The 22306-nt window shown below is 39.3% G+C and overlaps 1 protein-coding gene across 5 annotated transcripts in view; it reads right to left on the bottom strand.

Annotated features, from left to right (window-relative positions):
- LOC108872420 (IQ motif and SEC7 domain-containing protein 2) overlaps positions 1-22306 on the bottom strand; it is a 188475-nt gene that overhangs the window by 85339 nt on the left and 80830 nt on the right. For 3 of the 5 annotated variants that reach the window (XM_018660070.2, XM_051074809.1, XM_018660068.2), the window contains exon 1: positions 11086-11636. The exons of the other annotated variants lie outside the window; for them this stretch is intronic. In XM_018660070.2, coding sequence (XP_018515586.1) covers positions 11086-11366 — 281 coding nt within the window. In that variant the 5' untranslated portion in view covers positions 11367-11636. Of the gene's footprint in view, positions 1-11085; positions 11637-22306 lie in introns of those variants that run through there. 5 annotated transcript variants of the gene reach the window in all.

Raw genomic sequence — 22306 nt, forward strand, 5'->3', positions numbered from 1 at the left:
GCTGTTGTAACTGTAGACTACATACCATATACTACATACTACATAACATATTGGTCATTTTTGAGTCACACAGAGTGACTCCCTAAGCCACTGGATTTACAAATTTTAAAGTAGCACCCTTTCACCACTGAGAGGAGCCCTCAACTACTACATAGAGTGCAATGTAAAACCATCTCAGCTCCTCTTGACTGAGTACACAAACACATCCAGTTTTTAAACTGCAACACTACAGTCATATTTCAATTAATCTACACAAATGACACATCTACATCTTCAGTAAAGTCTACTGGCGCTAGTAGTTGCTCACCTCCTCTCTCTCTCTCTCTCTCTCTCTCTCACACACACACACACACACACACACACACACACACACACACAAGACTGAGACCAAATTCCCTCAATTTTAACTGTTAGGAAGTTCAAACTCCTTCAGGTCATCTCTCTGATATCAATACAAAGAATTTCTTCTTGCTCTGTATTCTAAGGCTTTGTATTTCAACGTCCAGCTTTGGCTGTGTATTATTTGCCTTTGAGCTGATTTTACAACATGTCTGTTGCTCTCTGCTTTTCAATCTAAGGTATTTAAGCTCCCATCTACAGTTTTCCATTTTGAGTTCCAACTTTTGATTCTGCATTTAGCTGTTTTTCCTTTCTGCTTCCACCCCTGTTTGGGTTGTAACTACTCCTCCATATTTTCTGCTACAGAAACCATTCAACTATCAAAAGGTTTAAACTTTTAACCTCTTTACATTTATGCTTATTCAACTTTCTTCAACTCTTTATGTTTTTTAAAATGTTCAACTTCGTCTACAATTTTGCTATTCAAATGAATGCTTCAGCTTTTGTTTGACCTTTCAGTTCCAAATTTTTCCTCTGCATTTAACTGTTTTTCTGCTATTCTGCTATTTTAAGCATTGCTTCAGCAATTACTTTTGACTTTCAACTTTTAAGTTTTTGTTCTGCATTTCAACAATAATTTTGTATTAATTCTGTAGTGTTCTACTCTAACACAAGGTTAGTGATAAGCACAACTCAACACAGTCGTCCATTCTCAGAGGAATTGGATATAATATTTCAAAGAAAAGGTTACAATTTATTTACATGTTATCATGAATTCTTATGAAGACAGGAAAAGTTCCTAAGCCCTCATTAATTCAACCAGTGTGCAGTTTCACTTGTTTTCAAATGTTACAAATATTACACATCCCAAATACAAACACAGCTACACGGCACTACAAAATCTGAAATGCAGTTGATAGAGTACATGCACTCAATAAAAGTGGCCCGTTTCATTTATGGCTAAATGCAAATACTGTTGTTCTTAATGTTGCCTTTGGAAAAACATTTTTATCAGCGTGTCTATTAGAGTGCCACTCATTTGTGTTTGAGATGCAAATCATTTATTGTCATTAAATGTTATGGAATCTCACTTATTGGGACTGACACCAGCCAAATATTTAAAGTAGGTTTGTGTGTGCAAAGTATAAAAGGGAGGAGAGGGCAAATATTTTTGTTGAAGGGCCAGGTTTGATGCATTGCTTACTATTTGCCTGCCATGGGTGTTGAACCACTTGTTAACTAGAAATTTAGAAACTAAAAATCAAAAGATCTCTGTGTACACACATTTAGATGAGACTGAAGGCTAAATCTATTTCATGTTTTATTGTTCATTATATCATCTCTTAGGCAGTTGGATGGTTATAAAAATCATGAATTACATTATAGGAAGGGAACTTTATGTGGCAGGATTTAGGTAATGTTCATGTTATGTCCATGACCCACAAGCATTTGACCGCTGCAGCTGTATTTTTAAGTCCATGTGAGATGAGCACTTGTATGTACATGACACAGTGAAAATAAATTACTAACCCTACATCAACACACTTGACAAACCCTCTGCCCCAGTGCATGTCATGCTTTGTAACATATACAGCTATAGAATACTACAATTTCAATGCATTTGCAACTCAAAAAGATCTATATTGCACTGTCAAACTAATTGCTGACATGTGGATGTGGAGGTATAACAGTGCAAGGAACACTGCAAGAAAATATGACATTATACTGCTGTTATTGTCATTATGAAACAAAAAAATATGCTTTTAATTGGAAATCATATCAGATTGGCAATAGAACACTTAAGTCATTATGAATGAATAAATTATTTCCTGCTAATTTGGAGATTAATTAAGTTTTAAATCTCTTCATGATCTTACACCAGGGGCCAAACTCAAAGCAACCTCATAAGAAAAGGCTTAATACAGTTAAACAATTAAATTGTTTTATTCAGCTTTCGGTTAATACAACAGTGGGTGGGTTGATGGAGTTGTTAGTGTTTCACTTTGGATTTGGCAATACATCAGTTTCTCATTAGAATGTGCCTTTCTCCACCTGTCCTGATTGTGTGATAAAACTCCCTTGCAAGCTACATAAACTCTCAAAAATACAGAAACAAGAAACAATATACAGTGTAGTGAACAGATTGAGAAGATACAGATTGAGTATAAAAATTGACAGAATCATATAAAATAGCAGATCTCTTTTATCTCCTTAATAAATATTTAATTCTCTGTTATTTATTCTTCTCATCTTCTATATTCAAATGGCAGTCTATCATGACCACGCTCAGGCTTCAAAATCTACAGTGTTGTGTGTGTGAAATTGATTTCTGCTTTGGCTTTAAATGCATCAAAAACAGCATATATTTCACAGCTTGCCAACAGCTGCTGTGGCGTATGTGCTTACTCACAATGTCAAAACTGTTATATTCCTGACAAATTTTCATATGTCCTCTGGCAGCATTCACTTTTTTGACTGTTATGTTCTCCTGAACACATACATGTACCTACACAATGAACTGATGAAGCCATGAATCCACATCTGAAATAAATATTCTCAGAGAAGCAGGTCTTGGAATGCGTTGAGGACATACATGGGTTTTCATTCTACTGTATGTCTCTATGTGATGGAGAGCATTCTGAGCAAGAAGTGCAAAGGTTATTTTACTAAATTTAGCTTTGATGCTTCACAACAGCTACTGTATATGCTCCAAAGGTCATTTTATGATCTATAAGGTATCACAGGAAAACAGCGTTCTGTCCTCACACAGATGAATAAAGGTTGACAAAAAAGACTACTAAGAACAAACATTTCTACAAAAACTAGAGGCTCCTCCACAGGGCAGAATCATTGGGGCAGTTTTGGATTAATTGGTTATTTCTCTTGGTTAAGACTGCACTCATTTAAGTACCTGCAGCAATGTGTGATCACACTGTGTTGGCTGAGGCTCAGTGGTTCGATCCCCGACTGTGAAGTGCTTTGAGTGGTCGATCCGACTAGAAAAGCACTATATAAGTACAGTCCATTTACTGACATCACTACGACAAAGTGTGATGGGGCAGGAAGCACAAGCTCTCAGATTTAGGGGCTACAACTTATAGTATTTTCATTAATTCCAATATTTTTCTCAGTTAACTGATTTAGCCTTTTGTCAAAAATGTCAAAAAGTAATGAAAACATTTCTATCACATTTTACCACAGCCAAAACTTACCTCTGATATCTTGTTTTGTTTTTTTGTTTTTTTTGTTTTTCATTATCGTGTTTGGGCTTTTCACCTTTATTAGACAGGACAGTGGAGAGAGGCAGGAAATAGGGAGAGAGAGTAGGAGAATGACATGCAGCAAAGATCTGATCGGATCGGGAGTTGAACCAGGGTCCAGCCGCTCAGGGCACATAGGCCCACATGGTATGCATAATATAAAGCAGCAAAGGCAACCAAGCCTCACATTTGAAAAGCTGGATCCAGGGGGTTGCTGGTATTTTTATTGAAAGAATCAATTATTTAAATAGATGCTCCAGTCAGTTAATAAGACACACTGTAAATAACACAATAGTTTAGCTAAATTGTATAGCAACTTTATTTGGAAGTAAGACCAAAAGTGAAATCATCCAAAATGTAATGAGGAAAGTTGTGTGCATGAACAACTAGTAAGTAAGTTGAATCATTTTACCTTCATTTACTCTTCCAAAAAAGTCAGATTTACCTGAGCATTGATTTACAGCCACTCTGATTGTCTGATCGCTCATGTTTCTTGCCCCACCAGACTTTTTCTGAGTAAGTTCCAGTATCTTGTCAATGATAGGAAGGTGGGCCACGTCACAGGTTTTTTTTCACAGGGTCTGGTTTGTTTGGAAAAACAGTGAACCAATCAGAGCTTAGTAGGCAGAGTTAAGAATGGGAACCTCATCTTCCTATATAACTAGCTAGACACAATATTTATGAAATGCAATGCATATGTCAAGTGGCGATTACCGTTCAACACAGCTTGCTATAAAATTGCTGTAAGTGGCCTTTCAGAAATATCAAAACTTAATATTTTTTTGATCATTGTGAAAAATGTTAACTGTGTCCACTGAATATGATATCAGCAGGACCGATATACCACTGGTTACTGACTTGGGAACAGCAAAACAAAATAACCCCCTTTCCAAGAAATAAGTTCATTTAAATTTGCTAACAAGACGATAATGTCACTGATAATGAATCACTGATAATGAATCAGTGACATGAAACAAAATGAGAATTCTGATTTTCTTGCTAGCTGAACAGCATCTGGATGTAAAATGATTCACATTTGCACCAGCTTGACCAAAAATTTGTGTCATACACTCTACCCCCCTTACTGCAAAGCTACTGCCCAGATCTGAGCTGTGATTGATAAGTTGTAGAAGATGAGTTAAACAGCTCTTGTTACATGTGTGCACCGTTCAAGTCTTGAACTTTCTACTTCCTACCTCCTTTAGTAAACTTGTGCAGTAAAGATGCAAATATCTGCAAATCAAACTGTCTAAGGAATCTTTTGTACTACATTGTTCCTGGCCATAGATCTGCCAGCACACATACAGTCTGACTTTGTTAAAAGCTGCATGACTTTGTGTGAGTTGTGAACTTAAACAGCCAAATAAAGCACAAAATAAACAGAAAACAGCAGCCCTACCAAAGTGGATTAGCTCATAAAGCTGAATGTGGTGGGAACAACAGAAATACTACCCTGAAATCTACTTAAATCTCTGAGTAGCCTTCTTTCACTCACTTCACTGATTACCTGGAATAACAGGGTGACCTCTGTTGCACAACATTATACTGTGAGTGAGTGCATGTGTGTGTGCATGCATGTGTATGCATGAGTGGCTGGGAGGAACAGAGCTCCCCCACTGCCCCTCCAGTCAAGGCCAGGACTGTGTGCTGACAGCGGTCAGCACAAAAAGAACAGCTGACTTGGCTGCTGACTGAATACAGGAGACAGGACTCCCTCTCAGCTGTGTGTGTGCAGAGCAAGTGCTTTACACTAAAATATTTTGACCATATGTGTAGAGAATTCAAACAAATCTTTGTGCCTTTTCCAGTCAGGTGTTAAAAGGCCAAAGTAGGATGGAAAATCCAGAGAGACAAGCTCAAACCCTCTGCCCCGCACTGATAACTATTTATAGCCTTGTACAAATGATGAGTGAGCAAATATGATAATGATGTCATAGGTTACAAAGGCCTTACAGTACTGTACTCAGCACAGGCTTTTGCTGTAGATGCAGCTTTTGCAAGCAAAAGTACATATCGTGAATGCAGTATTTTCAGCAGAAGCAGCAGCATAACTGGTGGCATCTGAACTTGTGCTGGGATCATCAAAATATCTGTTAGAGCTGACTGTAGAGCTAATCATTCATCACCAGAGATGCAATTTCACACTGAGAGGCGGGGAAGCAGGGAGCAAGGGAAACTATCATGAAAATAGCATTGCATGGGTATACAAGTTGGACAATATGAATTTGTTAAACATCATTGTTTATCCCTCTAATATCTCTGGTTACATTGTCCACTGCAGGCAATGTTAAGAATCAATGAGCAAGACAGTTTTATGGCAACACTGGATTTCCTGGTTTTATATCATTTTGTGATGAAGTGCTTTTGTTTTTAAAGGTGACTCCACTGATTTTACACATCATGTTCATCATGAAAAGCACCACTCAGCTTGTGAACACAGTAACTTCTGTAATGTCATCTGTAGCTCTGCAGGGAGTTTCCCAAAGTTTGAAAAAATCTTCATGATGTCGTAGCGATGGCATCAGGGTTTTCTCAACTTAAGAGAAAATCAGTGTTATGAATTGTAGCAGTGGGGTTTGTAAGATGTCACCATTCATGAAGATACAAGGGTCTAATTAAGATTCTGTCCACTTTCCTTATGGGAAAAGTAGGATCCAAAATTTTGAAATCTGATCCATACTAGACTAAAAGGCAGGACATCTCAGGTTCTGCTGCTTCAATTTTGAACATTTTTTATTCAGTCTACTAGCTATATGGAAGTGCAGTACTGAAGATGTTTTCACAGTGGACCAAGGTCTTTCAGATGATCTGGTTTGTTTTGGTTTTACACTGTAATTTTTCAGGCACACAGATGAATTTTGCATAATATACATCCTGTTGTCATCACCTCTGTGTGCTTGATCTTCCTATACCTGACATTGATTGGTTCATAGACAGGCATGTGTTGTCAGTCCAACTCATCTTTTCAGACAATAACTTGTGAACTTTAAATTTTATATGCATTTATTCAACCTGACATTTGATTTTGTCATCAGATCAAATTACAATTAAATATTTTGTCTCCTTTTTATTTTTCTTCTCCTGTTGTAAGATAGGTGAGGACCCTGCATCAACTCTCTGAAATTTCTCCAAAAGTCCAAATCATCTAAAAAAATTGTTCACAAACTGCAAACAAAACAAACCATGGTTCAGTTTGATTGGACCAAGATAATTCTTATGGTTGCAACAAATTTTAATACAAGGCACCTTTTACATCTGCAACTATGGTTCGGACCAAACTGTAAAGTCAGAAGGTCCAGACCAAACATGGTAGGTGTGAAAGTGTTGTAAATCACTAGAGTACACCTTTAACATATTTAATTCACTGTAAATCCATTCCCATATGACAATTTAATTTTTTTTATAGTTTCTCAAATGGGTTTCCAGGAAATCTTCTCTATCAAAGTTATTGCTGTGACAGCAGATTAACAGAAAATAACTGCCATCAATTTTGATAATAGATTAATTGTTAGTAATTCATCAAAAATTCTCTGTTTTTCTTATATCATCATGAAGTCCCCTTGAATCCTGGGAAATTTCAATCAGTATCTTACACACTAACCAAAAATCAACAGATTAGTCTGTAATGAAAAGAATCCTTAAAGAACCAGTGTGTAACATTTACAGTGATCATTTGGCAGAAATGGAATATGCATGTTTTTATTGGTGTATTATCACTAATACTCATTGTGTTAGAATAAGCCATTTATATGTACATAGAGAGTGGGTCCTTCTCCATGGAGTCTGCCAAGTTGCACTGCCATGTTTCTGAAGTAGCTCAGAATGAATGAACCAAACCAAACAATGGCTCAGCTACAGCTATTACCTACAGTTTTACAAACTGACATAAAATATAACATTTAATTAAATATAGTTATATTAACAAACTTCTTCACTTGATAGACTAGTCCAGACATGTCAAACTCAAGGCCTGCTGGCCAATTCAGGTCCACCACTTAATTTTATGTGGTCTGTGAGAGCTTTCAAAGACTGTGATTATTGTAAAATACAGTGAATGGATCTTGATTTTGTTACCTGTGCAATGAAAGCTTCTAGCCACTGGATGGCAGTGTCTCAATATCAGCCATTTCCTACAGTGTTTTTTTTAGTTCGTGATGGAGTTGGGTTAAAAAAGTAAATAGTCCCAAAAATGCCCAAGGAAAAAAGTTTTTATGCAGAGGGCAGGCAGTTTAATGAGAGATGGGAAAGCAAATGCTTTTTTGTGCTTAATGGAGACAAGCCAGTATGTCTTCTTTGCTACGAGGTAGCAACAGTGCCCAAGGAATGCAATTTACGTCATCACTTAGACACCAAGCACAGAGCTAAGCATGCTAACCTTAGCCACAAAGCAAACAGAAGGTCCAAGAATAAAAATCAGCCTGCTTTCTCAGCAGAAAGTTACAGCAAAAAATGATGCAGCAGTGAAAGGCAGCTTTTTTGTGAAGCTGAGCTTCTCTGGCTTTTTCATGAGCCGATGACAAAAGCACTCACAATACTGATACAGTGTATCTAGCCATGTTTTTAAGAGGCGTGAAAGCAGACTTGTCGGTCAGTGTGGAGCTCTTGGATATGGCCGCCATGCACAGGACGACAAAGAGAGGGACATCTTCAGTGAGGTGGAGTAGTTCGTAAGTAAGAGGAAATTACCCTGCTAGAAGTTGGTGTGGCTTATTATCAATGGCGTGCCTGCCATGTGTGGTGAGAGAAATGGCTTGGTTGGACTGGTGAAGGAGGTGAAAGATGAAATTGAGTTTGACACCCCTGGACTAGTCAATGCCATAGTTGATGCCATTTTGTCACCTGACAACCACCATAGACTCCCCGGCATGCTTGGAAAGGGAGGGGTGAAGGGATGGGTATTCCCTCTGCGATTTGTGTTGTCACCGCTAGATGCCACTAAATCTTACACAGCCTTAAATGCAGCCCTAGTCCCACTATATTGTATGTCAATATCTAGCTCAGATCCAGGACCATAAAATATGCGTCTTGGATATCTCCCATCACTCAGACATTTAAGTAAAACATTAATTTGTATAATTTGTCATTTGACAATACAAACTCACTAGATGGTAAGAAATCTCAACAACAGTAAAGTAACAAACAACATGATTCATTCTGACAGAGAAGGGTTTTTCCATTAAAGTCAATATAAACAATGTCAAATCAAAAATCACCCAGGATGTCTTCCTCACTGCCTGACAGCTCAATAGCAGTGCAGTGCCATATTTGAATTTACATGGTTTGTATTGACTTTAATAGAAAAGATAACTCAGTTTGTAGCTGCCTCACATCATTTTTTTAAGATAGCAGATTTTATTCTTTCCCGTGAGTCTGTATTTTCAAAACTACTCCTCTAAGACATTTTATGAGTAGATAATTTTAGTCCCTGAAAAGTTTGATATTTGGGCGATAACCATGCATGATCCTGATAGTCAGTACATATTCCTGGACCAAGGTGAGGTATTGATATCTACTGGAATTGGGGCTACATCAGAGGTTGTTGTGTTTAATCTGTAAAATGTCAGAAAATACTGGAAAATGGCCATGAAAATTTAATTTGTCCAACAGTCTAAAACCATTAAGATTCAATTGACTGATCTCAGTATAAAACAGAGAAAAGATGCAAATCTTCAACCACTCTAACTCCTGAGCCACAACTTCCCTAAATTAAAGAAACTGGAACCAGAGAGTGTATGAAAATGACTCAGTTTACAGTCTTGGATCAGCGCTAATCAATATTCTGATATAAAATTACACATACCAAAATACATATTTTATCTATATGACCCACACCACCCCTTAGTTTTAAAAATATATTAATATCATATGAATTTACAATGCTCAGAAACAGGCAATATGTTTATCAAAAATTAGCAAGTCACTGCATTTACAGTGGCAAGTGGTGACCTAGAGAGTTTGAGCTTGTTAAAGGCAGTCTGTAGCCTAAAGTTATGGGCAAACCATCTGGCTCAAAACCTTCATAAAGCTCCTTGAATGCATTACAAACTACACTTTTCAAGCTAAAGTATTCCAAATTTGCATGGCTATATATACCCATGGGTTATCAACAAGCCCTAAATGTTTGGTGGGCCTTGATGGAATATTTCTGAATCATTCTGATAGTTGCACTGGACAGCTCTCCAAACCAACTACACTGTTTCAATTGAAAAGCCCTCCACGGTGGTGAGGAAAATAAGTCAAAGTCAACACCATACACACTGACTGTAGATCCCATCATTATTCCCTGGCATTATCTTCAGAAAATTTCTAGGTCACAGAAGACTAATTTTCTATGGTAGAATTCAACTAAGCAGTGGTTCTCTTTCATCATACTCTCCTTCTGCATCAACACACTGCTGCATTCGGGTCTTCCACTGATAAAAGCAGTGCAGTAGCTCTTCTTTGGACAGTTGTCTCAGAACCTTTGTTGTTCTTTTCTTAACCTCTGACATAGATTCAAAACATGTTCCTTTGAGCACAGATTTGATCTTAGGAAAAAGGAAAAAGTCACACAGTGCTAGATCAGGTGAATAGCGAGGATGATCAAGCACTGTGATTTGTTTTTGGGCCAGAAAGTGCTTTTCCTTTTGATTAGGAATCAGAAGTTTTGGGACAACTTTGACACACTTTCGTCATGTTCAAATTTTCATGCCTTCACAAAACCTTTAATGCCATTCAAACACACGTGTACGTGACATGCAGTGTTCCCCATACAATGTAGGAAAAGGCTGCTGTTTTGTTCCAATTTCACCAAAAATTTCAAGTTAATGCGTTGCTCTAATTTTAAGCTAATAATTTTCGCCTTAGCAAAACCACGTGCACTACAATCAGTAGGTAGCAGTGAACTAAAGACGTCACTTATTTGAAACTTACAGCAATTGTGCCTGAATACCCAACCGTTAATATATAACACTCGGCGTGACTGTGAACCACTTAGTTTTATCCTCATAAGCACAGTCTCGTTATTTAATAGCCATACCTCGTATGCATAAAATTGTTTTCTGACAACGCCGCAACAGACAACTTCCACCCCTTGCAGGGTAAAAACAAAGTCACACCCATTGATCCAGACTTTTACACCGGTTGTCTGATACAGTTTGTGCGATCCTGAATATAATGTTTATGGTGTTAGACTGCACAGTGTGCAGATCGGAATCCATGTTACGCAATGCGCGTGTAAAGCGTGCGTAGCCTGTGTGTGAGCCTGAAATAATCCCTGACAATGTACAAATAACACGGATCATTGAAGAGCGGATCCATGACAAAGTGGCAGAGAAGTGGCCATTTGGTTTGGTTGCGTGGTTTCACCTGACGGGGATGATAAACACAGCCGCTCACCACAGAGATCTCGCCAGTCGCCACACTCTGGTGGCACAAAGGAGGAATATAAACTTTGGCAGCGCCCTGTTCAGCCACACCATGCAGCACAGATTGACATCAAACTTACTTTTCCTGCATGACATTCTCCTCGATGGCTCCCAGGGCGGAGTAGTTCCCCTGCTGGAGTCTGCAGGTGGCCAGGTGCCGCTGGTGCTGATCTTGCAGACAGGCGTTTTCCTTACAAAGATCCGTCACCTGGAGTTCCAGCTCTTCAATTCGGACTCTCTGCTTTTCCAGCAGCCCCTGCTGGGTTTCGATGATCTTGTTAAGCTCCTTTAGATACTCCGTCGCCTTACTGGGGTTCTCTGTCGGGTTCTCCATCTCGTAAAAGCCCCGTTGTCCGTCCATGAAGACAATATCCACACACGCAGGAAAGCAGCCCTCTCACACACACCCTCAGTGGTAGTAGCACTGAGCGCTGTCAAATCCAGAGATGCTCATTCGCTCCGACATTCTGATGTGCCGTATAGTAGTAGCAGCTATGCTGTTAAGTTCCACGGGTTTGTTTCGCTGCTGTATGCCGCCGTCGCCGCGTCCACAAGCTCTGGGCAGCAGCAACCTAACTAACCCCCTGCCAGCTGCTCCGTACATGGGAAAACCGTTTAACTCTTTCAGAGCTTCAGCTCTTCCACTATGCGTTCAGCCACCTTGCTCTAAATTTAGGTGCTCAGGAAAAAGAATACACAGCGAGTTTGTGTATTGTATGTGTCTGCTCCACAGGTATAGACAGGTGCACACACACTTGGACAGCATTTTTCATTCGTGCATGTTTTCATCTCTGGGTTTATTCAGGCAAAACCTACCACTTTTACATCCCTCCACCAGCATGCAAACAGCAAGTCGATTTTACTGTCAGCCTGGAAATAGTCTATTTAATCAAGTAAAACAATAATAATAATAACAATATTAATAATCATCATCATAATATTAATAATAATAATAATAATAATAAAGCCGCAAACTACATTGATCGCGGCCTCGGAACTTCGCACAAGTCGGTGCTGACGGGACGCCGACCGGCGCAGCGCTAACGAATAGGGCTTAATTTCCTGCGTGCAGGGCGGGGCGGCGGATATGTATGTATGTATGTTTGATGTATTGCACATGTTGTATCACCTCCTGTATCCGCCATGTAGCCTTAGAAAACTCACCACGCACGCAGTATTTTGCACTGTATCAACTGAGGACCAGGCTATGAATCTTTCACGTAAATTAAACAATGATTGTCACGCAAGACTTACTTCCTGTTGCCAGCAGGTGGCACTATGATTTTAGGCGAAAACTGACTTCAGGCTGAGACTTACTCAACGTGAAGTTTGGGGCACATTGGAAAATGTATCAGTGAGTTGCAGCAACTCCCTGTGTCATGATGAAACATTGAAATTTGCTACCCCTCAAAAGCTTCATAATTGAATATGTCTGCATATAAAACAGTTACCTATTTACACATTCAGCAGAGATGGAACCAATTAGCATTCATTTGTAGTCATGTTTCTGTCCATCTGATAAACGTAAGTCCAGTATTCACTATACCTTTATCTCTGGTTCGGTGTCCACCAAATCCTGAAGGAAATATCTGATTTTTAGCAGCTAAATGCATCACTGTGTACATCAGCTAGTCACTAAGTTTTTCTGTCTGCTATTTGGTGCTGGACAGGTGCAGTAAGTGCATCAGAGCTTTTTCTCTGAAAGCATCTGCCAACTGGAAACAAGGTGTGGAAAGTTCCCCATAGCTTTATGGATTTGAGTTTTGGAATAATTGTGTGATTTTAATTATTAGCAACCCCTTCCATATCACTCATAGTAATCTGGCCCAGTTTTGATATAAAAATATTGATTAGTGCAATGTGTAGGACTTTAATACTGGCTGATATAATCAAGGTTAAAAGCTTAAACTAGGATTTTAAGTGTGCACAGCTGCACTACTGTTTAATGCCACATTAGACTTTATTAAGCCTTCAACCTGCACATTAAACTGGCAGCAGCATCAGAATATTCCTTTAAAAAAAAACTCTTCCAGAGGGAGCACAAGTATTACAGCAAGAGAACTTGTTTAAAAATCTGGAATCTATAAAATAATTAAGATGTGAAAATGACTGAACCATTGCCCCTTTCCAGGCATGGAGGGAATGCATGGGGAAAGGTTGTATGTATCAGTGGCTCACTAGGCTAAAATGTGTGCAACATGTTCATAGTGTAACTGCTGTGCCACAGAAACCAAAACAAAGGCCTTTATCACATATAAAGCCCTTTCTCCTCCCAGAGGAAGACTGGTTCTACAGCCTACAACTGATTATATGCATATTTAACAGCTGTCTGTGCATTTTTTCCTAACCATTGCTCTGTGCTAATAACCTTCACACCTGACCTTTGGTTGGTAAATTGCTAATTTGAGTGCTGTTGCATACTCTGCACCAATGTTCCCTCTAAGCTGCGCGCCTGCGCAATCGCGCACAGCTCCCGCTTTCTCCGCGCACAGCAAAACTATGTAACGCATAAAATTACAGTGTGCAACAATGTGCACGTCTGATGTTGCTCACAGTGGCCTAAGGAATTCTCAGGGAGTTTGTGTGTATGCTCAGACACATGAAAAATTAGGGGGAACATTGCTCTGCACCAGTGTGGACCATTCAGTCAATCCTCTATGACAGCATTACCATTTAAGAATATTAAAGAGCAGTCATATAATGATAGACCTGCTCTGTTTTACTGGAAGCTGCTTACGCTCATTGTAACATTGGACGATCTAGCAGCTTCATCAGAGCAGAGAAAATGTGATTTTCTTTAAAATGTGCAGATGGCCCAGGGTTATTCTGACATATCCCTTACATTGTAATCTACATATTTCATAGGTTACATCATGGAGCATCACAAGCTATCTATAGTCTGTTGAGGTAATTCTTGAGACTATCTTTTTCTTTTTCTCTTTCTTTTCTTCTCTGCAAAAGTGTATGTACTAGCAGATATAACCTAGGAATCCTCTGACTCAAAGTGAATAGACACTGCCACTACATCACATACTTTGGATTGTTTTGTCTTAATGGCCAGTGACATTATTGACAGTAGCATAAAAAGAGTAGCCTAACTAAAAGGTCTTTGTTTTTGTTTTTTTCTTTGCACACTGTATTTTCATATAGAAAAACAAAACAACCAGACCACAGAGAGGAGACCACATATGAAGCCCATCATCATCCCTGACAATCGCATGCTTTAGTTGCTGGATGGTTCTTTCACACTGTGATTGCCCTCTAGTGGTTTGCCATGTTCAGGACATATGCAGTGTTTGACAACTCTGAATCCATTTCCTAGTTCAGTGCCTGAGCAGTAAAGGATTTCAAGCAATAAAATGTCATGATAAGGCACAGAATTAATCTAGTCTTGTCTGGTAAATCCAGAACTCTAACAGCTAAAGGGAAGAGGAGGCTTGCTCACATTGTCTACTGACATAATACAGCAGGCTAAATCCTCTCTGCCATCACCTGCCAAACACTTTGATGCATTGCACCACATTTCTGATGAGAAAGTGTGGAATGATAATGTGCATAATTCATGGAAAAGATTCTGTGATCCTTTTCTTCTAGAAATCTTCAAAGCATGGAAGAGAGAAGATGCAGAGTGAATTACAGAAAAGGGAATTTTTTCCTCTTTTTCAGAGGTTATATTTAGACTCTCAATGTATTCTTTTTCCTTGTGATGAAATAGCTCTGTTTTGCAGTAATGCTGTGCAGCCACCATGAAATGCACATATAGGTTTCTGCTGCTGATCCAAGGAGCATTTTCTAATGCTTTAGATTATGTTAAATCTTCAGCTTTATGTGAGAATGCAAGAGTCACCTCACAAAAGGCCAATGTATCAAAGGCTGCTACAGTAACAGTGACAGTAGCAGCGGTAATGCTAGATCCCATATGTCACCCAAGAACGACAAACTGAAATGGCTGAAGTGGTTCATGTCACACTACACTGCAGACACAGATAAAGCAAAACCTGGGCCAAATGCTGAATTAGAGAACATAAGTGGGGAGTATCTGTAATTCTTACTAGCTCACAGCTTGTGTTTCTATTTGAATGCTCTGAGATGCTATCTTTCTTTGTGGTATCAGATGTAGTGATGGCCTTCTTACAAAACCTCAGCAGAGTTTCAGTTTCCATCTCTCGCTAAAACAACAAAGTTGCTGCCAGAAAAAGTGCAGTGTTTTATGTCTCTAATGATGGAGTTCAGAAGTTTTTATGACCTCATAAATTTTTCTGACCTCAAGTGACTAGTTCAAATTTGGTATTCACCAAGATTTTAAAGCTGTTATTTTATCCTCTGCTCCCGAGAAACAGCATGGATTTATGAACCTTAAACTCCTCAAGAAAGATTTGGGAGAATTTATAAGGTTTCAAGCCTATTTACAATTTGTCACAGATGCTGTAGACACATTTATATAAAATCTTGTCTTGGAAAATGCTTCCAGCAAAGTAAAGATAAAAGATATGGACTAATGGACTAATCAACCAACCAAATCAGCTGTCTGTCCATGATGAAAGCCACATTTTCACTGAATGTCATGTCAAAAGTTCCTCAATATCACCACAACAGCCAATCTCATGCATGACTATTAGAAACAGCTGTGGTTATTTATAGCACCAAAGTGTTATTATTTCATCATACCTTTGCCAACAACAGCAGTGAACAGTTCAGTCATTGTCAGTAATGGTTTAGTTTATGCCATTCACAATGAAAGAGTTCATTTAATTGCTTTAATGATGGAACAAAAAACCCCCACCAAAATAAGACTAATTGGAAAAAATCAAAATGAGCACACAAAATCAATTACTTCAATTAGTTAATGAATTCACCTTTAATCTGCATATTGGTGTGTTAACTGCAAAAGACAAAACATACACACTTTAATTTCCACTCTAGAGGGGAAGGGTCCAAGCACCAAGGCGTGCAAAGGCCCTATTGTAATTGTTAATATTATTATTAGGGCCCAAGCATGAAGTGTGCAAAGACCCCATTGTAATTGTAAAGATTATTATTATTATTATATTCTGAATAAATCACTTTTTCATTAGCATTATTATTATTGTTGTTACACACCTTTTTGAGGGTGTAGACATGCTCAAAAACTCATGAAACTTTGCACATGCATCAGACCTGAGGAAAATTGAGACATGATAGGGGTGTCGTTCATTGGCGCTGTAAAATGGCTCCATAGTGCCCCTGGAAATTTTCAAAATCCCCATGCCATTGGGCTGTTTAAGGGCCTAACTGTGCTCAGAAACTCATGAATCTTCGCACATGTGCCAGGCTTGGCGAAAATTTTCATTTGATAGGGGTCTCGTGCAGAGGTTTGATAATGGTCCCGGCCTGAACACACTACATGCTAATATTCATATTAAGTTATAGCGCCACCTACTAGCAACAGGATATGTTATCAAAAGATTGTTTTGAGGTCGCAGAGCATGGCTGTGGTGGCACCTCAAATTTCAATGTCTCACCATGAAACAAGAACTTGCGTTTAAGCTGTTGTAACTTAGCCATACTTTGTCCAATCTGCCCCACTTTTCAGAGGTTTGATAATGGTTCCAGCCTGAACACACCATGTCAGTTTTCATATTAAGTTATAGCGCCACCCACTGGCAACAGGAAATGACTTTTTTTACTTTGACCTACTGTTACTAGCAGGTTGACCCCATCCACTTCAAATTTGGTCAGGAAAGCCTTAACACCTTCATGATGCCTCAATGTGAAAATTGTGAGGTTTCCTTGAAGGGCGTGTCTGTAGCAGCATGGCAGATTCGATGCTTCTCAGTGGAGTGGTAACTCAGATATACAATGTCCAATCTGGCCCAGACTTGACATGCTTGATCAGAGTCCCACCTTGAGGACATCTACATGGGTCTTGCTCAAGGGTGTGGCAATATGGCTCTATAACCCCAATGCCTTGACCCATCCCTAAACCTCACAAAACCACTCTTATGAAACTCCTCAAATGTTTTGCAGTTTGAGGGTTTAAGCTGTCTATCAAACATATATAGCAGAAACAACTGCATTATACTATACATTATAATCTTTTGTTTCTGAAAACCGCGCATAATAAACAACTGCTGGTTGTGTTTGTGTTCTTTTAGCTACAAATCCACAACCATTCTCTAACTATATCAGGTTCAGGGATTTCTCACTTTTACTGAGAACACAATATTCTGATGCAAATTTAACTAGATACGTGTCACTAAACACATCATCATTAGGCCTGTTCTTATATCGATCAACTAAACTAGTCATCCACATGTCTTCTGTGGTAAGATCACGTGATGATGCCTTCTGCCACAAAACACTGAATGGCAAACTCATCTTTACTACATTATCACTTGTCGGTACAAACACTACCTTCCTAGAACACTCCTTTAAATGCATATTACTAAGCCTGTACACTGCCTCTTGAGCACTAACATCTCTGTTGTGTAAAGAAACACCACCTAGATTTTTCAATGCCTCTTTTGCATTAACATTTCCTTCTTTCGAAGCTTCTCTCTGGGCATTTCCCAATTCCTATTTCCCTTTCTGCTTCAGAAATATGATATTGTATAAAACTACACAGGCATATGCATCTACAACATACTGGATGTCTAAATTAGCATTCCAGCATTTCAACAATGGTTTACTATACTGATTTATCCACCACCTCATTTACCTGCCTTTTCAAAACTTCATATGTATTCCTACCACCACCACAATGTTTATACACAGCCTCAAACACTGCTTGATATATTCCTACACTTTCGAACAAATGTTCCACACTAGCAAAACTACAGTTTTCTTCTGAAAGCGCCTCTTTAATTTTTGTAAAAATTTGTAATGTCTTTTATATGTCAATTTACCCTTCCATACTGGAATGGGGCAACAAATTGTTTGTCTGTACAATATTGGCTGGAACACACGTCACCAGTCCATGCATGCCATTTTGGTAACGCCAACATTTTCATGAAAGACATATGTAATGTAATGTGATCAAATGCTGCTCTAAACCATTCAAACATGCCAATTCTGCCGGAATAGGAGGAACTGTCAAATTATTCCCTGCAAACTCTGGTGGCATCTCACCTTTACTAATCTTACGATGACACAAATAACAAATCCACAGCTGACCTCTAGCTGTATCCAGCCACTGACAAATCAAACTGCTATTTTTCTGCTTTATTCTGCTTTTTCAATTTATTATCTGCTAAAACATGCTTCTTATACTCAGAATTTCCATGATACTTCCTTGTACTCATGACTTTTACATTCTGCCTGTGCAACTCATCAATCTGATATTTCCTTTTGCTCATTTCCTTCACATTTTCCCTATGCAGCACATTTTCTTTATATTTCATTTTACTAATTTCCTTTTTCTTTTCCTCATGAAAAACATTTTCTTTATATCGCCTTTTGCTAATTTCCCTATCTTTCAATTGTATGTACTTATTCTTTGGAGGAACCTTTTCTTTTCAAAAACTTTGAATAACTATAATTACTATTTGAACTACATCTATTTTCACTTCTCCTTGCCTTGCTCTTACACACATCATTCAATATTACTACAATCCTTGTCCACTACACAAGTATCTACACCTACAACACTACTTTTACTCTGCTGTATAACATTGTATCCTTTAGAAGTAAACACCTTGACTTTGCAGTAACCATAACATGTCTGTGTTTGATGCTGTTGAACACAAACAACAGTCTCATAATGGTTACCACTGCAGTTTACCAAAATACACTCCCTGATTTGACAACTGACTGTTCTTACAACTATATTCAAGAAAGCGATCATTAAAATACGTAACTATATTTACACCTAAACAATCTGCTGCTGCTTGAATCTCCATTTCTGTAGCCCAACTGCCAACATAGTGCATCCTTGAAATGCTGAGGTATTCTGACACTGAGGAATCCTCACTTCTCAAAATACTCTCATATGCCACAGGACAGCTTTCTAACTGCTTGACAACAGCAAGTCTAATTTTCCTATGATTCTTCTGAGTGCCACTACAACTGAGCAATGCTGCAGATGAACAGAATTAAGAATACGCTGTTTGAAGGACAAAACAATAATGATGTATGTTAAAGGTCACCATATGAAATAGTTGTTAGTGTGCACTACATGCATTGTATATCATGTGTGGAATAAGCATATGTATGTGTGAAGGAAAACATAATTTAATTTAATCTTAATTTTAAAATATTACAAGGGAGAGTTAAGAAATAATGGTGTGAAATATAGAGAAACTGTGTTCAGAAAAAGAAGGGCATGCCCAGGCGTGGAAAACCATAGCCCTGAGAGGTATATAAGAGGGACACCAAAATATTGTTCTTCAGAACCCTTCTTGTGTAACGTAACTGCACTGAGAACTGTTCTTGGGTCTTTTTTTTTGCCAGCAATAAACACTCTGCTGCCTTGAACTCTGACTCTTCCTGATGATTTCTGAAGACCTATAAGTAATTTTTGGCAATGAACAAGGCTAAAGACTTAAAGCTTGGCCCCTGTAAAATGGGACCTTGGTTTCAAGTCACAAACAACAGCCTGACTGACTGCCCTAAAGAAACAGTAGCCATTACCTTGTAGACCACGACCACCATCTGCAGTGGTCTGTTGGAGCAGTGGATCCTCAGAGAGAGACAGGAAGAGACTGAATAAGTTGGTCAGACGGGCCGGCTCTGTCCTGGACTGCTCTCTGGATTCCATTGAGGAGGTGGGTGAGAGGAGGATATTGGCCAAGCTGACGTCTATCATGGACAACCCCTCCCACCCCCTGCATGAGACTCTGGGAGACCTGAGCAGCTCCTACAGCAACAGACTGCTGCATCCACGGTGCAAGAAGGCGCGCTACCCGCAGGTCATTCATTCCAACAGCCATCAGACTGTACAACACCAGACTGACCCAACAATAAACAATAAACCTGCACTCTGGACTCCACTTTCTGGTCACTTTATTTTTGCACATCTTCATCTACCTCATTGATTATCACCATTTTTGCCTATAACTGCACATTTCACAACTGCACATCTTCTATTTATTACAGATACTTTTTTTTCCAATGCTGACTGCTGCACTTGTTACTTTTACTATGTTAATTTGTACTTCTGTGCTTTTCTTATATTTTTTATTTTTATTTTATTCTTTCTATCTTGGTCACCCTTGTTTCTTGCTCCTGTAACATGTGAATTTCCCACAAGTGGGATAAATAAAGTCTATCTTACCTACAATTTTCTCTGTCCTACATGGAGCCTTTCATATACCAACTGTAGAAGATGCAACATCAACTCTCTCTGACGCTATATTCAACTGTTTGCACAGAGCCTGTGCAACCTCTTCAGAAAGACTGCAGCTTAGCCACTCTCTGAGTGATCACTACTACACGATCTCTGAGTCTCCAAGAACACTTTAAAAGGAAAGCGTCTTCAGTAGAGGAAAAGCTAAGTGCAGTTCGCAAAAAGCTGAAGTTCAAAAGGCAGCAGACAAGGAAACTGAAGGTGAAAGTTGAATGTGGCACTCTTCTTGATGGCCTTGATGATGTTCCAAGAGAGATCTTTCAGGAAATACAAGAGAGTAAGTCAGTGTTTTCTAAAAACTTGAAGCAATTTGCCACTACACAGCACTTCTACTGTCCCAAGACCTATGACTATGTTCGAGAGAAGCTTCACTTGGCTTTGCCTCATCCTCAGACAATATGAAAATGGTAAAGTAGCATCTCTGCAGATCCTGGATTTACTGTTGCTTCATTCACTTCTTTAAAAAGTCATGTTGCTGAGCAGAAGAAAGCAGGAAAAGACACAGTTTGCTCATTAATGATGGATGAAATGTACATTCATAAGAAAACTGGTGGAGACCAAATTCATGCCTGTGTGGACATTGGCGCTGGAGATAGAAAATGTTATGGCAACACAAGCATTGGTCCTCATGGTTGTTGCAATCAATTAATCTTGGAAGATCGCCATTGCTTACTTTCTTATCAACAGCATGACAGGAGCAGAGAGCGAGCCTCATGCTGCCCTATTAGGCTTCATGGAGTTCAGGTTGTCTCCTTGACATGTGATGGACCGTCCCAAAACTTCCCAGTGATCAAGGAGCTTGGTGCCAAACTGGACATCACTGACATCTTTTTTTTCTCCATCCTGAGGCGAACACACAAAAGTCCTCTTGGATCCATGTCACATGCTTAAACTTCTTAGGAATGTGTTCTCATCTGTTGAGGTTCTGGTGAGAGAGATGGCCAGGAAATAAGGTGACAGTACATTGATGAGCTCCACAAGCTTCAGCAGAGGGGGGCTTGAGTCTTGGCAACAAATTAAAAATTACACACATTCAGTGGCAAAATCAGAAAATAAAAGTCCATCTTGCAGCCCAGCTCTTTAGCACCAGTGTGGCTGATGCCCTTGAGTATTGTGAGCAAGAGCTTAAGTATCCTCAGTTCAGTGGATGTGCAGCCACAGTTCACTCCCTCTGCGCACAATTGATGCGGCCTTTGACTTCGTAATCAGGCCGCAACCCACTTGGAAAAGGACACAAAGCACCCATCAAGCTAGCAACTAAACACTGTGCTAAAAGTATTTTAGAACAGAGTCACTTCTCAGTGGGCTCAAAGTTAAAGAAAGAGACAACAGACTTGTACATGTGCATTTCACACAGAAAAAGACACATGCTTTTATTGCATGTTGCAGAAGTGTGATTGGCATCTATGAAGACCTGGTAGGGCAACCAGCCGCTCCATGCCGATACCTACTGACCTACAAGCTCAGTCAGGAGCTGTTCTTCTCTGCAGTCGCGTGGAGGTTATAACAACCACCCAATGTAAGCCAGTTCAGAGGGGCATACAAGCACCTCCTTATAAGGCACCAGGTGCAGAGGGGCACAGGAAAATGTCTCCTTCTTGACAACACAATTATCCTTGACACCTGTGACTGTGAACATCTCACGCAGGGTTGGTGTGGAAGTGCTTGTGCCTGAGGATGACACCCTCTCTCACCTTCCAGACGCTTCCAGACAGATAACACTGTAAATGTTACTTAGAGCCTGCATGAACGGGGCTACCTTTCATGGTCCACTGTCAAGCAAGTACATGTGTTGTCTCAGATAAACTTGTGTACATAAGTGGGGCCTAAGAACATACTGAGGAAGCACTTATATAGAGACAACCCTAGTTGGAATCTGCATGAACACGGCCCAACTGTCCAGGAAAGTCTCTTAAAAATCATTCTTTGATTCTTTGATGCTACTAAACATGCCATAGTTATTCTATATAACCATAGAG

This window comes from Lates calcarifer, linkage group LG12 (genome assembly GCF_001640805.2).
Source record: "Lates calcarifer isolate ASB-BC8 linkage group LG12, TLL_Latcal_v3, whole genome shotgun sequence".
Lineage (NCBI taxonomy): Eukaryota > Metazoa > Chordata > Actinopteri > Centropomidae > Lates > Lates calcarifer.